The following is a 23,488-nucleotide window of genomic DNA, read 5'->3' on the forward strand; positions in this document are numbered from 1 at the left end:
TGGATTTTAGCAGTGGCCCCAGGAGAGAGGCTGTCCTCTAAACAATGCTTCAAATCTCCCAGCCTGACTAGAGGAGCAAAATCCCCACTACACTCAGTGCCTTTTTCATCTAGAGTGAGTGAATAGTTTAGGTTGGAAGGGACTTTGGGAGGTCTCAAGTCCAGTCTCCTGGTGAAGCTGTGCTCCATGCTGCTCAGAGTCTTTTCCAGTCAAGCTTTGAAAGTCTGCCAGCATGGAAATTCCAGAGTCTTTCTGGGTGACCTGTTTCAGAACTCACCCATGCACACTGGGAAACATTTTGATGTGTAATCAAGACTTTGCCTTGCCACATGTCCTGGGTGCTGGTTCTGAGGAGAGCCAGGCTGGGGATTTACTCATCCTTTCCTTGCTGGTGAGATACTCTCCCTGCTTGGGTCTGCACACCACAGCATTCTTCCCAGTCACGTTTTTTAGGGCTTCATTCTCCTCTGTGCCAGCCAGGTTTAAGTTAGCAGTACAACCAGACTGCAAATCTAATACAATCCTATACTTCCAGAGCCAAAAAAAAAAAAGGGAAAAGCAAGAGAATTGCCAATTTCCACCTATTACCCAAATCACACAACTTTGTCACATCTTTTCCTTGCAGTCCCTATGCAGACCTGCCATTCCTTCCTTTGTGGTTAACCTCACACCCCCAAAAGGTCAGTGAGGTATTTGTGAGAAGGGCTAAGTCTTCTGGCTCTGGCAATTATTAGTCTACACAGGAGCTCCCAGAGTGACAGATGGTGGAATTGTATGAGATTTTAAGAAAAAGGAAGAAACTTAAAAGTATTCAAGTTATTCATAGAGCATCTCAGAAACAGCACCATAATGTTGATACATAACTCAAATTATCCCTTATTGCAGCCACCTATGGATTATCTTGATCCATGAATATCCAGCAACAGCAGAAAGTGATGTTATGAAAATAGAATATGCCACAAAACACAACTTTGAGACAAGAGCTAAGATAAAACCAGAGAATTTGGCAATGAATTACAACAGACCCAGGAGTGGATTGTCAGTGTGCAATACTTATGTACTGTCTGAAGCTTGTATTGACTTATGCAAAATACATACTGAGCACTCATCCAGAAGTCACAGCATTTGTGACCCAATTTGGTCACAAATATCAGATGTGTCTGACGTTTCAAAGTTTAAACATCACTCCCACTTTGGGGCTGGTGAAATGGGGATCTGGACACTGGAATATCCTATTGCAGAATAAACTAAGGTGTGAATTTAGACTGATCTCCAAGGTGTGTGCTCCCATTTATTCCAAGATAAACAAAAGGCAGTCTATATCCTGGTTTACTAAGGGCAAAAGAATTTCTGGCTAATGATGCTGCATTTATTGCAGCTCTGTAAGTGCCCTGTGACAGCTGTGTCTGTGTAACTCCTGTGCTACGTGTGGTGAAAATAACTTCCAACAGCACTCAGCTGATGCTTCATTTATTTAAGAAAAGATACATTTCTACTCCAAAAGTCCACAGCATGTTTGTCCAGATAATCACTCTACATTCTTTCTACCTCCCCACGGATTGGAGCTAAAATTATAAACAAATTGCTAGCAAAATGTGGAGTTTTTCTTGGGAGAGAAAGAAGGTGATTCATATTTCCAGTTATTTGAATTTATTGCCTAATGTAATTTTCTCTAACAGATAAGGTCCAGTTTTCCAAAAGACTAGCAACAACCTGGTCTGCAGAAGATAAAACTTAATACACCACGTCTCACATTTTCCACAGCAAAGAAAACACTGCAACAGAAGATAAAGCGAAAATAAATATTTCTCAACAAGAAAATGACCTTCCAGAAGTCAAACCCTACCTGAGTTGTGCTTTAAGTTCAGTAAACCTGGGTCTCCTGCTGGGGTCGTACGCCCAGCACTTGGTCATAAGGCTGTAGAGGGTGGGAGGGCAGTTTGGAGGCATCGGGAGCCGCTCACCGTTCTCGATTCGCCCGATCACATCATTGTTCTTCACTCCCTGGAAGGGCTTTACCCCGTGCATGAGGATCTCCCACATACACACACCTGAGAAACACACACACACAAAACGTTTTCCACGGGGTGAGCAAACAACAAAACCTGTTAAGAAAGAAACAAACCCCAATTTTGTACTGAATGAGGCAATCCCTTCCAAGACAGAGCTGTGGAATTCGTGTGGACTTACCTGCTGGCAGCAGAGGAGTGAAGAGCAGGACTGCACACACACATCAGCCTCACCCACTGCCCAGGAAGCATGACCCACAGCAGCCTGGCTTCACACTTCACTGCCTTTCACCTAGCCTGAATCAGTGTGCTTGCTCATACTCAAATCTCTTTTCTTACGAGGCAGAATGAGCTGTTTGCTTTTCCCTTTGGCTTGTTCCGACACGTAGAGTGTATTTTCACTTTAAGGGTGTTTTAACACTGGCATTGGCCCAAGGTTCTTTTGTGCTGAAACTATGTAATAGTGTAATACACCAGTTTCTATTGAAACTGTGCTAAAAGCACAAAGGGAAACATGGTCTGTCAGTTTAGGATTGGTCAAAATGTTCCCTAGGCTTTATTTTTCCAACTATGAATGCACTAGAGTTTTCTTCCAACTATTATAAACCCTTCAAATTTTAATTTGTAAAGAGCTGAACTCTAACTTGATTTTGCTGCTCTTATTCCAAGTCTCATCCCCTTTGCTCCCTAACACAGCCTGTGTCCTGTCTGCCCAGATCAGCAGCCTGGACTAGTTTGAAAACAGGTGATCAGATTCATATAATAACTTGCATATTTAGGGAAAAAAAATCAAAGCTTCAGGATGTTCCCACTTTATTCCCTTTATTCCCTAATTTATGCTCAGCTTCTGGTCATACTTTCTAAGCTGGCAGGAGCTATGAAAGACAAATCAAGTGGAAATCTAGCCCTAAAGATCTGGAAACAGGACATTCCTTAGGCTGATCTACACTCTAAGCAAGGAAGCAGGTGTATACCATAAAAGAAAAAGACAAAATATAAAACAGAAATAGCAAATAACAATGGTTTAACACAAACCCACCACAAAACCCAAACCACAACCAACAGAAAAATGTCATCTCCATTACAACTATGAGCTAATTTCCTTGTACCTTCACTTCTGTCAGCTTCTTACTAGAGGCAAAAAGGCACACGAAACTTCAGGCTCACCGAGTAGGAAAAGGAAAGAAAAATGCAGAGATGGAAAATATGCTGGAAGAAATTTTCAGAAAGTACAGTAAAAACTGTACCAAGTCTCTGGAAATTATTCATTTACAGTAGTTAAAATGAAACACTGAACTTCTCCAACAGGACACTAAAGAACCCTCAGCACTTGGTGTTCACTTACCAAACATCCACACATCGCTAGCTGAGGTAAACCGTCGGAAGTTGATTGACTCTGGAGCCATCCATTTGATAGGTAATTTTCCTTTGGAAGCTACAAGGAAGGAAGACAAGGCTATTATCCCTACTACTGAGCTCAAACAAAATTCTGTTCTCAGTGGAACATTTCACAGGCAAGACCCAGTTCCAGTGAGCCCTTCAACTATCAATACATAACGACATCGTTGTTTGGTCATACATAAACCAGAGAAAAGAAGCAACAAAACCCAAAATAATAATAATCCCCCAAACCTCCCAATAAAGACCCCAACAACAAACCCCAAAAACACACCAAGAAATGATCAGGTCAAAATTATTTCTCCTCTCAGCAATTAAAAGGATATAATGTAGCTCAGTGAAATGAGACCAATGAAACGAGGAGAAACAGTGGAGTGTACAGGACAGAAAAAGGGGATGTTAAAATACATGACTGAAACCAGAAATATATGGAAGATGAGATTTATGAATACATGGTTTCATAACATACACCAGCTTTGAAGTGCTGCTGTTTGGTACTCAACATGCAATCTGCATTTTCCTGCTGTTATTTCCCACCTATCAAGCACTGCAGGATATCTCTCAGCTGCTGGAGACTCCAAAGCTCAGTATTCCATCCAAAATGGGGAAAAAAGGAAGCTTCAAGGCAATTTTTGAACTGAATGTCCCTAGTCCAGTAGCATCTGAGGTTTGCAGCATACCATGACAGAACAAACTCAACATTTATCTGTATCTACACATGAATTTTCTGCTTTTTGCAACTTATATCAGACCTTGTGATTCTTCTTCATAAGGAAACATGTAGGAGTTTACTGCCACTATTACACTGTTGAATAACTTGCCTTTTAATCCAAATACAACAGCTAAACCAAGAAAATCTATTTAATTTCCCAACATTGTGAAAAGCAACTGTGTTCTAACAGATCTGCAAGAAGGATCCAGAGTGTCAACTCACCTTTGTAGTAAGTACTGTCTTCCATGTATCGGGATAAACCAAAGTCACCCAATTTCACACAGTCAGTGTTAGATACCAGCACATTTCTAGCAGCAATATCCCTGCCAAACAGAGGAGACAGTATTTCTAGTCATTTAAAAACAAAGTGGGGAAATATCACTTGAAGGAAATTTGCCTCCTGCCCTGCAAAGGTAAGGAAATGGTTTATGATCTCAGTCCTGTATGCTGGATTTCAGCAGCTGTGACTAAGTACTGACAAATTTAGCTTTGAGCAGTGAACTCACTACAGCAATTCCAGTGTGCAGCATGAGGCTATTTCCTCTTGCCCTGTCACTTGTTACCTGGGAGAAGAGGTTGATCTCCACCTGGCTACAACCTCCTTTCTGGTAGCTGTGGAGAGTGAGAAGGTTCCCTCTGAGCCTCCTTGTTAGGGTTTGGTAGGAGCTCCTCTGTTGCTTTAAGGAATTTTTCCCCATACATGTTATCAGATGCTCGGATACTTAAGAGAGACAAAGGACCCTGGCCACTGGGGCGGGACATCTTTTCTTTTGCAAAAGACCTTTTCCTTTGCAAAAGACCTGAGCACTGGGAAAACTTCCTCTTGGGATCGGCGCTCGGGGAGGTAGGAGCTACGCTCGGGAGCTGCGGTTGCTGTGGGGAGGTCATCACTGCTGCCGAGTTCTGCCGTCTGCTGCTCTCCTTCTGCCGGGAACACTCGGGGATTCCCAGCCCGGCTCTCCCTGCCCCGCCGGGGGTCGCCGCGGCTGCCCCGCGTGTTCTCTCTTTCATTTTATACCCATTTCTTGCCATGCTGAACTCGGTACTTGAGGTGTGACCTCACCAGTGCCCAGCACAGAGGGACAATCACTGCCCTGGTCCTGCTGACACAGGCCAGGATGCCAAGAGTGTAAATCCTATTTACAACATTTTAATATAAATATCTATGTATATGTACATAGATATCTATGTACACAACTATGTATATACACATAGATATTACTTACATATAAGTGTTTGCATATACATTATCACAACACATATAGAATTTGATGGTAAATATTTAAGCAGAAATAAATTGCTAAAGTTCAAAATTGATGGTACACAGTAACTGGAGTACTGTGAAAGTTTAATTGCATAAAGTAAGAGGCTGAAGTCAGTTTCTTCTCCCTAGAAAGCTCATGTTCAAATTCAAGGGAACGAAATTCAAAACACACCACGAAGGAAATTTAGGTTCATTTTCTGGTTAAGCAAATACTTGTATTTTATAAATATTTTGTTTCCCCTCCTCTTTACTTAAGAAGCCATCTGCCCTTGTTTTGCTTTTCTATATTTGGAGGATTACAGTTGACTCACAGCTTTAAAAAATCCTGTAACCACAAAGCAACAACTGAGCAGAAAACTACTCCGACTAAAATCCAGCACCAGCTCTGAGTCAATGCAGGAATGGACCAGCAGGTGTCACCCTTGAAAAGGGGGAAATTTCAGTGGAAGCCTCTGCAAAAATGACACTCCACAAAATTTTAAACAGTTACATATAAAAATAGACAAGTACACATATGTATGCATGAAATCTTACCTATGTACAAATCTTTTGCTCTCTAAGTAGGCAAGAGCTGTGCTGAGCTGGTAAGCGTAGAGTATCAGAGAGGCCAAGTCCAAGCTGTATTTTCTTACTTGCAGAAACGATCTCAACTTTTTGCACAAAGATGGAAAAATCAGAAAGAAGACAAAAAAAATTTACAAATTTGAACAAGGCATATCTCAACTGTCAAGTTTACGTGAGTATCAATGGGCAGGACTTCCTTAAGGCTGGATGAGAAAAGAAAACCACCTTCCATGAGTCACAGAATCACGGAATCATGGAATTTAAGGGTTGGAATGAACCTTACAGATCATCTAGTCCCAACCCTCCTGCCCTGGGCAGGGACACCACCTCACTAGATCAGGTTGCTCAAGGCTCATCCAGCCTGGCCTTGAACACCACCAGGGTTGGGGCAGCCACCAATAGTTTTTACTCTGGGCTAAATTTGAGCAGTTATTTCTACATGAAAACTGTTAGCCAAACAACAAAACCTGTTAATTTTGTGCACTGCTTTAAGCCTCGTTTGAAGAGCATCTGCTGCTGCTGTTCCAGAGTGAAGCACTCCTGGACCTTTTATTGATTCTACCCTTGAGTACAGCACAGATTTATTTATATTACAGCACATGGACCAAATCATTTCAGAACAAAACAGTTCCTGGCCAAGCCAAATACTGATTAGATCAGGACTGTTTTGGAAGCATTAATTTCAACCTACATGTGCTGAAAGCACTGGATTAGGACAGAGTAGCCAATATCCATGCAGAATATTTACAAGCTGTATTCCCAGTCAGGACCTACTGGAAGGTGGCACTAGAGTCTCCTTATAAATTAAAACAAGGCTTTGAAAAGGGATTTGGGCACTGCAAAGGAAACTTGCAATTTTTTTGACAGAAAATTCCCTCTCTGCTGCAGGTTTGTCTGTTCCCACTACGTATTTTTTGGACCATGTACAGCAGTTTGATAATTAAAATGACAATATACAATGCAGAATGAAATGTCACTGGGTCACATTTTCAGAAACATATGGCTCAAAGAAAACTAATTGATCGTAAAAAGTGAGATGCAGTTTTGTTTAAACCATTCAGCCAAAACAAAAAACAATGAGGGAAGTCACTGTATCTAAGGCCCCTGCTGCAGAGACTCTATAGGAAAAAAAACCCCTAACAAATTCAGTGTTCTAAGGGAAAATGCAGATTATACAGGCAGGATGAAAGATCTACCACAATTTCACTTCTAGAAGGTATGTTTGCAAATGCTGTTTAAATGATATCACATTATCATCATCTTGACAGAGGTCATGCTCTCCCTCTGGAACAGCAATTGAATTCTCTGAAAACTCTGACTAAATCACTTTGGAATGAGGTGATGCAGCTCCCTCAGTGGAGGAGTAGGTCAAATGCTTCCACTCCTGTTTCTGAGCCCCTAATTCTACAAACAAGTATGATATCATGTTTGATATCATGTCTTAGTACTGTAAAGTGTTTTTTCAGTCTTTTGCAAAGGTATGTGTGAGCTAAAGGAGAGGAAAGCAAAGCTGCACAAGGGTTTTGCATACCTCTCCAAGAGTACAGAGCTCCATGATTATCCAGACTGGGTTTTCTGTAATGACTCCAATGAGCTTCACAATGTGAGGGTGATCGAACTGACGCATTGTTACTGAAAGAGAGAGAAAAACAGTTCAGTGTGCTACATAAAACCTTGGATCAAATAAAAATAAAGAAGTTAGTTAGGAAGCATTTAGCCTATGACCAGAAAACATAATCACAGGACTAGAAATAACTGGAAACCCTTGCTTGCAAGCAATAGTGTCTTGCTCATTGCATGTGCTGTGGGCAGCAGAAACTGCTGCTTGCTTTAGTTCTACTCACCACTCACACAGAGCAACCTGCTCTGGAAAGTGCCAGTCAGGTCAGGCTCTCAGCCCTGGCTGAGCATAACCTGAGTTAACATAACTTAAGTCAAACCAGTGCATGACCTGTGCCCTTCTACTGGAAGAGGAGGAAAGAAAAACCATGAGAGCAAGAAAGAAGATCATCTAATTCCAACCTCCTTGCCATCAGCAGAGACACTTTGCACTAGACCAGACTGCTCAATAAAACAAAAGGGAACAATAAAAATTGATGCACAGGAAGTTCCACCTGAACACAAGGAAGAACTTCTTTCCCGTGCAGTCACTGAGCACTGAACAGATTGTCCAGAGAGGTCATGGATTCTCCCTCACTGGAGGTATCCAAGAACCATGTGGATGCAATCCTGAGCCACGTGTTCTAGGCTGTCCTTGCTGGAGAAGGGAGGTTGGAGCAGATGACCCACTGTAGTCCCTTCCAACCTAACTTATTCTGTGATTGTGTGTGACTGTCAAAGCATGCCCAACTTCTAAGGAAGCTAAGAAAGAAAAGAACAGTTGTACTAAGCTTTATAGGTTGATTATTGGAAGTATATCTGCTCTTGCACTGAATCAATTTCTCTCTATTTTATATCACTCCTTCCTCTCTCCTTTTCCTTTCTCAGGAGAAAAAAATGGGATGGGGCAGCCACAACATCTCTGGGCAACCTGTGCCAGTGCCTCACCATCCTCACAGGGAAGAATTTCTTCCTAGTATCTAAGCTAACCCTACCCCCTTGCTGATCACTCCTTGCCCTTGTCCAAATTCCCTCTCCAGCTCTCCTGTAGCACCCTTAAGTACTGGAAGGGGCTCTAAGGCCTCCCTGGAGCCTTCTCTTCTCCAGGCTGAGAGAGCCTGCAGAACCCAACTCTCCAAGCCTGTCCTCACAACAGAAGTGCTCCAGCCCTCTGACCATCTTTGTGGCCTCCTCTGGACTCTTTCCAATAGGTCCTCATCCAAGTGTTTCTGCTCCCCTCACATTCCCTTGGCTCAAGACACCTCCCTATGCCTCGTCTGACTCAACACTTACTCCTGCTTGGGGGAGACATATTTGGCAGGTTAGAGCAAACATCAGTCATTTAATTAAGTTCTTCTCTTCCAACATACACATGCCAAAAATCCGTAACATATTCTTGATGAACATCCTTAATTTGATCTTGAAGTAGTAGCTCTCCTACACTTAGAGTTTGTAGTGTCAACAGAAACACGCAGTAATTACCAAACTGCAAGATCTGTTTCAGCTTACCTAATAGCAAGAATAAAACCTGCTATCTTTTGGCTTTAAACTAATCATGAACTAAAACCAGGAGGTGTTTCTGGATTTCTATTCTGATGAGCTCTTAATTCTACTTCTGCACACAGGTACAAAGCAGCTGTATAACCAGCAAGTCTTGTAACACCAACAAAAATCCTTGGATAATCTTGTTTGTAAGACCAAAAGTTATAACAGTTCAATAACACATTTTCCTGCAAAGAAACTTTACAGGCAAACTTAAGATAACATACTTAGCAACTTTTCAATATCTGAAGGGCCTACAAGGAGCTGGAGAGGGACTCTGTGTTAGGAACTGCAGTGATAGGACAAGGGGGAATGGGTTCAAACTGAAGGAGGGAAAGTCTAAGTTGGATGTGAGAAAAAAGGTTTTTACTCTAAGGGTGGTGAGACACTGGCACAGGTTGCCCAGGGACGTGGTGGCTGCCCCAGCCCTGGTGGTGTTCAAGGCCAGGTTGGATGAGCCTTGAGCAACCTGATCTAGTGAGGTGGTGTCTCTGCCCAGGGCAGGGGTGTTGGACTAGATGATCTGTGAGGTCCATTCCAACCCTTAAATTCTATGATTCTTTAAAATATAAATGTTATGACTAATACAAAAAGACCAATAAAGCAAATTTCCCTATGAAAGGCATAGCTAAAAAGGAATAAATAATGTGGTAAAATTATGGGCAATAACTGCTAAATCTTTTCAACACTGAAACTACACCACAAGCAAAAAACTGCAACCCAAAAATATCTTAATATTCCTCACATTAAATTATTAGGCAAGAAATTTCTTCATTCAGTGATTTAACCAACTCTTCTGAGAGAGTTTGCAGTGTGAACGCAAACAAGAGGAATGTAACAGATGGGAATTAGAATAAAAAAGAGAAAGAAGAAATGGCAAAAACTATTAAATCAAAATTGAAAAGCTCTATTTATCTGTCGACTACAGTGGCATTTCCTAATCTGTCAAGCTCAGAGCACAATAAGGAGCATTCAGTGAGCAATTATTTTCTACATTGTTAGGAGACAGCAGCCTACCTGTGACTGCTGTAAGCAATGGTATTTACTGTTCCAAGAGAGAAATGTAATGGAAAAAATTACAGTCATTTCAGAAAAATCCGACATTCAAAAATAAGGAGCCATTAGCTATGAACACAATTAGGAAAAATTCCTTGAACAAAGGAACAGTGAATAAAATATGCTGTAATATCTGGCCATAACCAATTAATTTACTGGTATAATACAATACCTTTATGAGTGCAAAACAATAGCAGAGGATAATAGTAGAAAATTAAGTCTCCTATCTTAATTTGCTTATAAAACCAAACAATAGAGGAATCAGTAACTTTAATATCCTTAGAAAAGTTTCTGTTCACCTCAACAAAGAGCCCTTCTCCACACATGTACCATTTGGGGAATGCAGTATTTGTGGGCAATGATTTAGCAAATTGGTTTGTTCTATCATCAATTTTAATTCTGAATTTTCAAAGCAGATCTCTCTGAGATGTACCATTTTTAGCAACTTTATTAGCAAATACAACTGCCTGACCTTCTGAAGTAATACACTGGAAAAAGTGCTGGTTTTTTAAAATTCATTAAGGAGAGAGAAGGAAATAGAGGATCAGATGTGTAAGATTCCAGAAGTGGCTCTAAAGCCTTACAGGAGTCAAACATTATGGCTCAATTTGGAAATTCAAAGAACTCACAGCCAATCATACACATGGACAATGCAAAGATGGAAGAGCAGTTTCCTGGCACATACTGTAGGGAAGTACAGATTTACATTAGTATCACAGGTTTCTGGCACAGGTAGCCACAGTCTTTCATAGAATCTCAGAAGGGTTTAGGTTGGAAGGGACAGTGAAGATCATCTAGCTCCAACTCTCCTGCTATGGGCACAGAAACCTCCCACCAGCCCAGGCTGCTCACAGCTCCATCCAACCTGGCCTTGAACACTTCCAGGGTTGGGGCATCCACAGCTTTGCAAGGACCAGTGACAGAAGCTACCCCAAAAGAAGTTATTTAATACTCACAGGCTTCTTGTAAGAATTTTTCTCTAACGCTGTCCGAGGTGCAGTTTTTACATGTTTTGATTGCAACAGCCATAGCTGGATTTTCCTGAAAGACAGAGAGAGAAATAACTGAAGTACAGCCCACCAAAAGGTGTCCCTCCAAATTCTAGCAAATCTGCTTTAGAGAGAATGACTATTAAATAAAACACCTTTAGTCAAGAAATTACATGTTGAAAGCTTCAACGGTAAAATACAATCAAGACACAATGTGTACAACATTTACATCTAAAGTGCCTCGGAAATATTACATCTGTTTCAAACCATGTTAAATTGCACCAGAATCATGACAAAAGATGGTAAGTTTAACTGAACAGAACTGCAAACTTTCTGTGTTATTGAGGATGGTAAATTCTTGACAATATTTAGCAAAAGCAGAGGAAACAAGGAGATAGAAGCTGAAAACATCACTGTAAACAACATGCAGTAAACAACATGGAGAGCTAAATAAAGGACTTTTTGTGACTCTTGCAGAGGGAAGACTGGCTGTAATTGTGAACACAAAGGAAAGTGAAACAGAGATTTTACATATTAGCTTCACAGTTAGTTATGCCAAGGCTTTACAACCAACTTAAACAGAACATATTCAAAATCAGAATCAGAAACAATCGTTCCCTTTTGATTGTTCATCCTCTGAATGGTGACGAATGAGAAGTTCCTAATGAGTTGAAAAAGCTGAAGTGTTTTAAAACTGAGCTTCTCTGATTAGTGTAGCCCTGCTGAAGGGCTGTGCCCTCCTTCCAAGTGGGAAATTGGGAATTGTGCACTGTTTAATCAGCAGGTTACACCTGAACCTTTCCTCAGGGTTGATTTATGTCCTCACTGTGTTTTTAGGGTCTGTGAGAACTGAAGATTCACAGTTATGTTCTAAGCCTGTCCATGCTTGGCCTATTTTAAATCTGTTTTTACAGACATTATCAGAATTAAAAAAGCATTTACATTTTGCAGGCTTCAATGTGTATTTTCGAAGTTGCTCAAAACAGAGATCTTCAAGTTGACTTTGCAGGATAATATTGATTAAATCCTTTTCTCATACATAAAATTGCCATAAACTGACTGAAAAATTAGTGGCAAATCATGACTTTATTCCCTTATGAAACCAGGATTGAACGATCAGCCCTGGATGAGACCTCTGGATGCCTGCCAGGCCCATCCCTCTCCTGCTGTTACACATAAGATTTCTGAAATATCCCATAACCAGCACGAGCACCAAGAGTTTCAAAGTCTGAAACCAGCCAAGGCTCCAGACATTTTGCAGAATAAACACAGAAAAAGGCCTTGATATCAGGGGTTTGCTGATCATTTGGATCACACTGGCCACAGTTTGTGTACCGAGCAGCAAACACCATTTTAAATGACACTTTGGGATTAATTCCACAGTAAATCAGCCTCTCAAAAGAGTCTTGCTGGACTTGCTTACATGGGGGCAATAGGATCCTGTGTGCAAACATCCATTTTCCATTCAGGATGCTACAAACACAGGCTGTGATGCCCCAGGAACACCTGGCAGGCAGCAGCATTCCAGATGAGGTGGAAGCTGCACAGCCACTAGAATAAGAACTTTACAAGTGTATTGTACAAGGATAAATGGAATTTTTGAGATTCAAGTTTGAGCTAGCAGACCATGAGGGAAGAAATCTCCCCTGTATTTTTGCACACAGGCTGAATATCTTTATGGAAAGACTATCATGTTATTGGAACTCATCTTTTGTCTATTGTAAGATTCCTTCCCAAAGTCTAAGTTACACTCTGTGACTATGACATGAAAATGTAATGACCTTCCTGTTTTCCCTTCACATATTCAAGTGCCTTAACTGCAGTAAAATTTTATTAATAAAAGTAGTCAGCAGGTTGCCATTTCAAATCCTCATACTAGACACAGATGTGATCAAAATCTGATTCCCAATTCACAAAACAGAGGAGACACAGCATTTTCCAAACAACAGCCCCTAAGAAAAGGGTCTTTAATTGATTTTACAGAGCTCTAGATTTATCCACTGTGCCCCAAGTACAGTGAAACATTACTCCTCAGTACTCCTGTTCACTTGGACAGAATGGAATGAAAAACAAGAATCTCTCCTAATGCAAAGTGTCTCAGATCTGCTTTTCTAACTGAAGGTATCAGAACACACCTAGTTCCCATTTCTGACAAGTTTGAAGTAACATATATCCTTACTCAAATATTGCATTAAAACTTGATTTATTTAACCCACCAAGCTCAGGATCCTAACCAGCAGTTCCTGGGAAATACTATTTCTGAAGTCAGAGCTAGATTATTGTCTGCACGAATTCTTGCATCATCTATCAAAAATCCCAGTCATTTCTTCAAGCAAGAAAGAAATCTTCATTTTACACTTGCAGAATTATTATAAGCCTGAAATTGGTTGAAATAAAGTATTTTTTCCCAGCTTTCTCTTGCTTTTTTCCCCCCCAACTTAATTTTTGATCTATTTAAATCACAACCTTAATCTCTATGGCTGCAGCCTACAAAAACACGTAAGCACCAGGCTAAATTGCACAAGTCCTGCCAACCCCTGGTTTCACTGAGGTGACTCTTGGGGTTTTGCTGGATCAGTGTCCAAGTACTTTGTATCTTTCAGGAAAAAGTAGGAACTTTATTAACACACAAACTTTTTTTTTTTTTTTTTTTGGTGAGAGATCCAGTGAGATTGTCACTGGAGCAAAATTTTATTTGCCCCAGAAGACTCAGCCAAGGCCTCTAAAGAATACATTTGATTTTTTAACTAGAAAACTTTTGCTGTTTGTTCATTTTTATTTCAGAAGTGAAGCTTACCGGACTCATGTAAACTCCTTGGTGTACATCTCCAAACTGTCCTTCCCCAATGCAGCGCCCCAGTTCAATTCTCTCCCTTTGAATTTCATAATCTCTGGCTACAAGAATATAATGCACTTAAAATATTAAGTTTCTGGTGAAGGGCAAAGAAATAATCCACAAGACACAAAACTCAAAGTAAGTCACTCGATGTCTCACATATGAACAACTAAGATTAACATTTGCTGCACACCAACCTATACAGATTCTGCACACACACAGTGGAGACCTCTTAAACCTCTTAGATGTTGGAACCAAAGCAAGGGAAAAAGAATTGTGAAATCTAAATTGCTAAATTAACTACTGTGCACTTATTTCGGTGCAATAGGTATAATTGAATACTTAATTATAGCTGGTAAAAGACAAAGCACACAAACAGCTTAGGGCAACACCAACGATGTTAAATGCAGCCTTAGCACACACATCCCTTGGGATATTTAAGAGAACTCCACTATGTGGGATTTTTAGATTTTGAAACCGTCAAACGAGCCCAGAGAATTTTTAAAGAGGTAACTGCAAGAAAAAAAAATACAGAAACAAGTGCATGGCAAATAAAGACAAAATGAAGGAGCAGAATTTTGAGTGCACTGCAGCTCTGTCGGTGCAACTGAAGGAAAATTGAGATGTTGGGTGAAATTAATGCAATTTTGTTAACGTCGTGGTTTAACAGGCTGAGGATATTACTGATAAAAATGGCTCAGTACTTCAGCAGAACATTTAATCAATTGCAATTGAATGACTTCATTTGCAATTTAATTTCTGGCAGACATGGGAAAATATTTCAGACTAGCAGAAAAGCACATACAGTATATGTTTTCACCTCTACTTGTATTATTCAGAGAAAAAAAATATAACCAACCAGCTTAGGACTTTGTGGCCAATGATTTGGACTCAGTTAACACTACAAAAATAATTGTCATCTAGAGCTGGATAACAAGGTGATAAGTGCATTTTTCATCTTTTTGGGTTTTTTTAAGTGCTGCATTTTCCTCTTTAAAATCCCAAAGCTAACTGGTTTAACTATAAATAAATGTTTATTAAATGAAAGTGAATAGTAAACTGAAAAACTCCACATCATTCCAAACTGCAAGCATACAGGGATGGGTAAAGGGTCTCCTGTTACCTTCATCTATTCCATAGCTTTCTGCAGTGCAATTAAGAGAAAAATCAAATGCTTACTTAGAGCTTCTTAAATCAAGGCAAGGACAAACATTTTTTTCACATTTTTTTTTACAAAAAATGAAGAAATATACTGATGCAATTTTAAGTTTACATTAGCAGAAGTCACAGGTCTGTTCTTGTGATCTTTATTGACTCAGACCTTTGGGAGCTGAACACTTGAGTCCCCTTCAATCCAGCAAAGCACTTAATGAATTTCCCCTCACCAGCCCATCCCATGGGCTTTGGATTGAAGTCATACTTAAGAATTCAGCACCATCCAGGCCTGGGTCCACAAGTAATTACTTCCACGAGAATTTAAATAGAAAGATCAGGGGGAAAAAAATAAATTACACAAAGTTAATCTGTTACCAAAAAATCAAGGGTATCATTTATCACAGTACATTCTGACCCTGCAATTATGTTCTAATAGAATCATGTAGTGACTTACTGCAAGACATTCAAAACACTGGTTACTTCTGGAAAACATATATTCTTGCTTTTCAAATACTGATGTTCAAATATATATGTTTTGCAAAACATATATTCTTGCTTTGCAAGTATTTTCCACAGTAGTGGAAACTATGTTGTGAGCACTGAAGTGATCATGAAACGTTGCTGACATGTCAGAAACTCCAACAATCCTTCACACATTCATGGTCCTTCAGCAGAACATGGCACCAGTTTAGCACCATCCTCCCCTCTTACACTGACTTTTAAAATCAGAACTTCAAATCAATCAGCTTTGACAGTTTAAGATGATATTGTCATTCAAATAGGCCATAAGACTAAACCCTTGTGGCAGCTAAAGCATCACTGGTTTTACTTCAAAGATGAAGACTCAGCAGAACTTTGAGTTCTTTTTGTTCTTGAAGTCTTTCATCTTTAACAAAATTGCATGTGGCACAGTTGAGTTTTTCTCTCTCATGGAAGACTTGGAGAGCACCACATCTGTCACAGAGCAAGGTGAGATACAGTTACAACAGCAATACACAAAGCTTTCCAAATAGTTTCCTCTTATCCCAGAGATTTTGTCCACTCTTTATGTTCAGCATCACAAGCAAAAAAAAGCTACATTTTGAGACCTAAAAAGAATTTCACTGTGAAGTCACTGACAGCAGCAAAACAATTTGGTTTTATTTGATTCAAAACCTGAACTTGAAATCACTGAATCTATGAGTTTTCAAAACATCATAAACAACATTTTCTTTGCACATGTGTTATTTAAGGCTGAAAATACAAGAATCAGTTCCTGCTAAACCAAAGAAGCTTTTGGATAGAAAGTTCCCAAGTTAACCACTGCACTTACTTGATGGCATTGTATAAGTGTCTTCTTCATCTATAATCTCTGCATAGTCATCAGTCTCTGCAAAGGGAGGAATTGAAGAGTTTCGGGAAAAGCAGATGAAAACAATTCTCCAGAACAATATCTCCAATTTATCAAGGCTGATATGTCACAACCCCCAAGTTCAGCACTGCTGGGAGGTATTTACAATAGCATGGATAAAACTTGCTCATGCATAATTTATGGTATGATAATGACCTCAGTGCCAATTATATTACGTCACATAGATGCACCCAACAAGGAAGAAAAGGAAGATTCAGTTGCAGTTAAAAAAGTTCAAGTTCTGTATTTAAAAAACCTATCTAAAATGTTGACTTAAAATCTTTTTAGCAGCAAATTCCGTTGCAGTCAGGAGAAAATGTTATTAATGAGTCAAATTGCTTTACCTTTAACTGTGTGAACAACAGTTTGCCAGGGTTTTTTTGTCAAAGAGGCAGAAGACACTAATGATGTTCCAGGGTAGCATCTACCTACTGTCAGTGTGGCAAGGTGAGTTATTTGCCGTGGAGTCTTCTAGAGCACAAAGACCTTTTAAGCCACACTTGCACCTTACACCCATTTTTCTTGCATTAGTCTCAGTTTTCCTTGTTGACTGGAAATTCACCACTACTTGTGCTGTCACAAATCAAGATCTCAGTGTTTGAAAAAACCTCAGAATTTCAGAAAAATGACAGTGCATTTCTTCCTCTGTTTAAAACCTAAAACTTGTACATCATTCATTCTCAAAACGGTTCAAATGGTGTCAAGTCGTATCAGAAGGTCCTTCTCTTGCTCTAAAGAACATCCATCGTGCGCAAATAATTTCCTAAAGGTCAGATAAATTCCTCCAGGGGTTTTAAAGCCAGTCCACAACAGTGGGATCATTTTTTTACTTTAATGCTGCTAAATCCTACTCAGAACTTTAAATGCACAGAGAGGTTCTCGAAATGGAATCATTTCAACCCCACTGTCCAGTTGTTGTGGTTGGTTTCAGGTGATCACACACTGCAAAGCCTCTGAAAGTCATGATTTACTCCCCCTTTTTGCCCATCTGCCCTGGAGCATATGGATATCCCTTCACCTCCCTGGCATCATTTCTAGAGCAATGTCTTCTGAATGGTGAATGGGACAAGGCCACGGTGAGAGTGGGAAGAAGGATGGGATGTTCCCTTTTGCAGCAGCCCTCAGCTCAACCAGCTTAAACCAACTCTGAAACCAGAGCAAGGCTCATCCATATTACACACACAGATAAACAAGAGGCTTAATTTTCAGACCAACTGAATATTCAACAATCAGGAAACTGCAGGTTGCCTAGAACCTTTGAAGTTCAACACACTTCAGGGAGTAAATGCCATTTTTAGATCCTAGCTTCTTACTGCTTAAAGAAAATTAAGGCTATTTTGATTTGGAATTCCTGTAGGAAAGTATCAGGTCTTGTAAAAACAGAATCAGGAAATTCTACATAACTCAAATTTTTGCTAGGCAATTTCTATTTAGGACACAGCAAAACAGAGTCACCTAATGAAAATTCAATTAAGTCAAAAGACAGTTACAATTCAGAACAGGCAGCACAGTCCAGAGGCACTTATCTCTTTCTTCCTATGTTCTTTTTCTCCTATATTATAAACTAATGTTTTTGTAGAAAATAAGCCTCAGTTTGATCTAAAAAATAAGCATCTGTTTGAAAGGAACCAGTAGTGTAACACCAACATGATGGGGATAAATCACTGTTTCCTTGTGATACTGTGGCAGATCTTTGTAACTTCTGCTGAGAATACAAGAAGTATCTAATGAAGAAATGGACTGGATGAAAGAGATCTATAAACATCTTTGAGAAAAATTTAAGATGTTTGGAAAGCAGAACCACTCAAAAAACCCAAAACACTTGTCACACTAGGTATTAAGGAACGGTGATCAATGATGAGGCTTGTTCTTATCTCTAAATTGAATTAATGACTTAAAAAGCATTCTCAGAACAGCACAGAGCCCTTCACGTGGCTTTGATACATTGCCCAAAATCATCCTGAAACTAAAGAGTCTTCAGTAGTCAATCCACATAAATTCAGTGTTCGCAATTAACTCAGCACATACTTCTTGTTACACATTTAACACTCTGGAGAGGAACATAAAATTCAGAAAATAATTCCTACAGGTCTGGCATTGTTTCTGGGAATTAGAGGACAACTCAGTCGAGGCATTAACACCTGTGGTCAGTGTTTTGCAGCAAAGAGAACTGACCTTCCTCACGTGCAGGCTTGACCCCTCATAGACTCTGAGACTATTATCAAGTCTGCTAAGACCATAACTACCTTGGCTAAGAGATATTCCAGAAGCCACATGGAGCCTAAAGCAAAACTGAGCCAGGCAAGGCTCTCCAGGCTGCTCCCCAAAGGAGAATGTGTTGTATCAGTCTCAAGTGCAAAGCACTCACAACGAAGCAGCAATTCCAGACATCTTCAAGGTCCTTGGTAAGTCTATAAAAACTAGGACTCAGCACTGCTGTTCTCACACACATATTAAGCCCAGCACTGAACCTTATCATCTATTGGACAATCCCAGATTCTTGGAGATGGAAAAATGAACAGGTTGCTTTTGGACAAAGGTAGTGGTGGTTGTCCACGTGACTGAGCCCATTTGAGCTTTACTACATCTGAATGCATTTATTAAAAGGTAGGAAAAAGCATCCCAGGATATTAAATCCATAATAGCTAATTCATCATCTTAACCACCTGTTTGAACTTCTCTTTTTTCAGGATTTTTCCCATTTATCAGAGCGTGTAAGTCATAAAGGAAGATAAGCTCCAATAAAAAAAGCTACATAGTGTTAGTATCTGAAATAAAATGTCTGAATTTATGACAGAAAAAATGTCCTTTGAGTCTTCCATGTTTCAGAAAGAAAACTAGGGCGGTAGTATCTTTAGTTTGTATCTGAAGGAGAGAAAGGAGATGAAACATTATACATCCCCTCTACATTTTACTGAAAGGTCACAAGACAGAGTTATCTCTATTTCTTCTTATCACCTTCTGCTTTTTATGCCCTACTTAGAAGAATAAAGATACATACACTATTAGTAGCAGCAGTTTGATTTTTTTCCCCAACATCAGATGGAATCCTTTAGAAAAACAGCTCAAAATCTCTTTCAAAAAACCAAAACACAACTTGTTTCCAGAGGAAGAAATACTTATATAATCTGCAGAAGTTAAATATTTTGAAATACATTTCAAAGGTCTGAAAAAAACAAACCCTGAAACATTAAAATCTGTCTTTATAATTAGCAGTTTGAGTAGCTGAAACCTGCTTAATATTCAGGTATTCAATCTGCATGAATCTACCTTGTACAGCTTTTCTTTATGCAAGAAGCACTTGGATATCTTTAGAGTATTACTTAGTAGACTCATTGCTCAGGTGTTATATCCACTGATCTCACTCACTGACCAAAATGATTGTGATACAACCATTTCAATCAACCTGGACACTCCTGCAAACCTCTAAACCTTCTTTGCATCATGCCACAATTCTCAGTGCAAACACATGCAGTTCCCCATCCCCGGGTGCTCGAAATTCCAGTTTAGCAGAAAGCATTAGTTGTACAGCCTGTAAAGTACAATATTTATCAGCTAACATCCACAGCAGACTGCTTTTTTAACACTAAAAGCTCTATAAAATTGATTACTGAAATGTGCATTAAGTGGTATATGGATATAAGAGTTGCATATTGCACGTTAGTAACACACAGACTAGAAAACATATTACCGTCCCCACTAATTTCATCTGCAGATCCAGGTGGCATGCAAGGAGAGAGAAAAACAGAGGGGGAGAGAGAAGGGACAGAGAAGGGGGAGGGGAAAATATACTATTAAATTCATGAGTAATCCAAAAGTATACAGACTGTAGTTATCTTATATACCTGACTCAAGAGAAACCAGAAAAGTAGCAGAATTTAAGACTTCTCACCTACAACCCAAGGGACAAAGATACACTCTAAGAAGCTTGTGTGATGAAACAGAGTTAATGACTTTCAAACATCAGTGTACAGAAAAATTCAATTTGGGAGTGGAACTAGTCATTTTAATGCATTGATAAGAAAAGTCAATTTCTAGTTTTGTTCAATACTTCAAAACAGATCTCCTGCAGCCAGAGGAGTTGGTTCAACTTGACTCTGCACATACACTGAGGACTTTGGCTAAGCAGAGTTGGTGCTGAGCCTTACAAAGGAAATGCACTCCTGTCACACTTGTGCTATCCCCAAGCCATGAGTAAGAAATGGAATCATCCAAGTATTAATTACACAGAGCATATATTGCAGTTGTACCAAGCTGAAATTTAAACTAGTGGCAAACAGAGCGACTCTACGGGGAAGATGTTCAAACGAGCACCGGATTCCGCGTGTACTGCAACAGCCCTACTGCACACCAATCCCCACAGCACAAGCTAATGCACTTGAGACAGGAAATTCTTCTTACCCCTAACAAAGCCAAACTGGTCCAGCCCAAGTACTGAACCAGTATGCAGCCAAAAGCATCGCTGTAGTCAGTGTTTAATCCGAAGTGATTTCAGCTGATGCTTGTTGTTGCTGTTCTATTTCATTCATAAGCATGCTGAATCAGGGCTCCAAGAATGAAGTCCAAATATGTTAGCAAAAACCCATGGCAGACAGGGGCTGCACAGCTATACAAATCAAATCATTGACATGTTTGGCATTGTAGCATGTGATGCTTGAAAACACATCCCCCGTAAAAACGGGGACCAGCAAACTGGTGACACTGCACGAAAATCCAATTCAACGGGAGGGAAACGTAACAAAATTATTCTTGGAACTCTGTTTACCTGAGGCTAAAGTAGTTTAAACACAGTAAGTGAGTTAGTATATTCAGCTTTTGGGTTAATAAGGCAGCCTAGACAAAGAGCAGAGCAGTACCCTTGGGCGGCGACTCATGGGCACAGAAGACGAAAGGCAGAAAGCGTCTAGCTTTCTTTACTTTATGCTGACAGTGATTGACTCCTTTACAAAGAGGCAAGAAAAGGAAAGAGAAAGAAAAAACAGAAACAAATTATTTGGAAATAAAAGAAAAGAGACTGAAGAGAACATCTACAACGAAGGAACATAAAAGTAAAGGTTTACATTACAATTCTGTATACGCAAACGAATATATAACGACTGCTGCTGAAACTCTAAAGCATGTTTGGTATTTTCCTTCAAATGCCTTTCTATAGCAATTCTTGTTTCAATTTTTAGAAGACTAGTATCCATTAAAAAGTCAGCTTTTGCCAGCTGTACACACCACCCATTAACAACACGAAGAACATTGTCTATCCCAGAAGTGCAACCCCCTTTTCCAAGCTCCCCATCCAAGGCCTGCCAGACTGTACTGCACTACATTCAAATTTAAGAGGCAGTCACAAGACTTGAAACATGTATGTATTGACTCACTGAACCCTTAAAACAACACATGTATTTCACATAGCAGGGTTACACAGAACAAGGAAAAAGAGTTTCTCTGTCCCACTGAAATGTAACACACGTTTTATGACCTGCCTATGGATCTGTTTGGCAATGGATACTCTAAGCTCTCCAAGGATCTCTGCATGAACACCCCAGGGCACTGTCCCCTTTCCCAGTCACCCCACTGCACTTAATTACAGCAAAGAACTTTGCAGGAGGAGAGAGATTTTGGAGCAGGAGAAAAATACAGAGAAGCCACAACTGATCCCACAAGGTGAGAAAGAAGGACACAAGACAAAACTCAGAAACTGAGGCTATGGGCTCCTTTTACTTGTCTTGTTACCTGTCTGCTCCTCTTGGCTGTTAGTCAGATTCAGTGCTAATAACTAAAAGAGGTGCAAGGAGAGGGCAAAATTCTTGACTAAGTCAGTCAGTGTATCAGTATTTCTGTGTATCCCACATTACTGCAATCCAAAGCAACTTTTCTTCCTTACATCACATGGCACAATTTTCAGCACTGTCATTCTAACACAAACCTCAGGTGACACTCATAAAAAGCTTTGGACACACTATAAAAGAGAAGAAAAACTACTGCAGCTATTTTAAGCGACTACTGAAAAGGTGTTGACATAAGAATGAAGGAACCCAACACTGTACTGAAACAGAAGAACAGGTATAGAGTCACTGGAAGCAACACAGGAGATCTAAAAGGGAAGAGATGTTTCAACTCTTGACCTGTCTACTCAGGCTACAAAGCTAATTTAAGCCTGAACTGCTGAAATGCTGCTCAGCCTCACATTGATACGTGGGTGGCAGAAGCTGCTGAAACCTGACTAACCACTTCCAAATCAAGGACACATCGAAAAGGAAAAGGTGTTATTAATTCATCAGTACACCTCCTTATGCCCTGGGATGTGACAGTCCAACTCTTCCTTTGCCTTTCAAACTCTGCCTTTGAGATGTATTGTCTAAAGTTTGTTCTGTAAATGGAAGACACTTTGTCTTTTATTTAATACACCTGCAGGTCTAGCTACAAAACAAAATTTATTGGTAATGAGCTGATTTTTAGTATTAAATAAAAAAGTACCAATACTTTTCCGAGCTTGAAATGAATCCTACTTAGAAGGATTTCTACCATTCCACACCAGCTTCCAGACAGAGTATCACTGCTGCCCACCTAAATGGCCATAAAGCTCAGAAATGCTGCTGAAAGCTGCACTACTTCTATTTAGCTCCTCTCCTCAATACTAAATACTCATTAAAATACTTGGGTAAAAAAAAAACCAAAACAAACAAAAAACAAAACCAAAGTAAGAGAAATAAGGGGAAAAAATTACTTGCTATGCAACAACTATGCTAGAAAGGAAGAGACCAGGCTAGAGGGCAGTTACTACTGGGGCTCCTACTGGTATTGTGTGAGTGGATAACCAGTACTGGAAGGCTGAAAAATACAATATCCCATTCTATTTTAGTTATCTATTCCTAAAACAATTTGAGGAAAAAAACCTGAAAAAATCTGTAGAAAGAACAAATCTATTGGCTTTCAAGCTTCTTAACTAAAATGAGCCCTATGGGGCTGTCACATCAAATATG

General features: G+C 39.8%; 1 protein-coding gene across 1 annotated transcript in view; it reads right to left on the reverse strand.

Moving 5' to 3' along the window:
- The window catches only part of LOC103802299 (focal adhesion kinase 1), a gene marked incomplete at both ends in the record, with an annotated part of 32,717 nt that extends 11,263 nt beyond the window's left edge, over positions 1-21,454 (reverse strand). The window contains 11 exons of the mRNA XM_009074757.1: positions 1,847-2,051; positions 3,355-3,444; positions 4,342-4,442; positions 5,918-6,033; positions 7,479-7,579; positions 11,101-11,185; positions 13,931-14,028; positions 15,093-15,113; positions 16,437-16,493; positions 20,206-20,223; positions 21,371-21,454. Coding sequence (XP_009073005.1) covers positions 1,847-2,051; positions 3,355-3,444; positions 4,342-4,442; positions 5,918-6,033; positions 7,479-7,579; positions 11,101-11,185; positions 13,931-14,028; positions 15,093-15,113; positions 16,437-16,493; positions 20,206-20,223; positions 21,371-21,454 — 976 coding nt within the window. The remainder of the gene's footprint in view (positions 1-1,846; positions 2,052-3,354; positions 3,445-4,341; positions 4,443-5,917; positions 6,034-7,478; positions 7,580-11,100; positions 11,186-13,930; positions 14,029-15,092; positions 15,114-16,436; positions 16,494-20,205; positions 20,224-21,370) is intronic.
- Between the last annotated feature and the right edge of the window lie 2,034 nt (positions 21,455-23,488).

This window comes from Acanthisitta chloris, unplaced genomic scaffold (genome assembly GCF_000695815.1).
Source record: "Acanthisitta chloris isolate BGI_N310 unplaced genomic scaffold, ASM69581v1 scaffold6015, whole genome shotgun sequence".
Lineage (NCBI taxonomy): Eukaryota > Metazoa > Chordata > Aves > Passeriformes > Acanthisittidae > Acanthisitta > Acanthisitta chloris.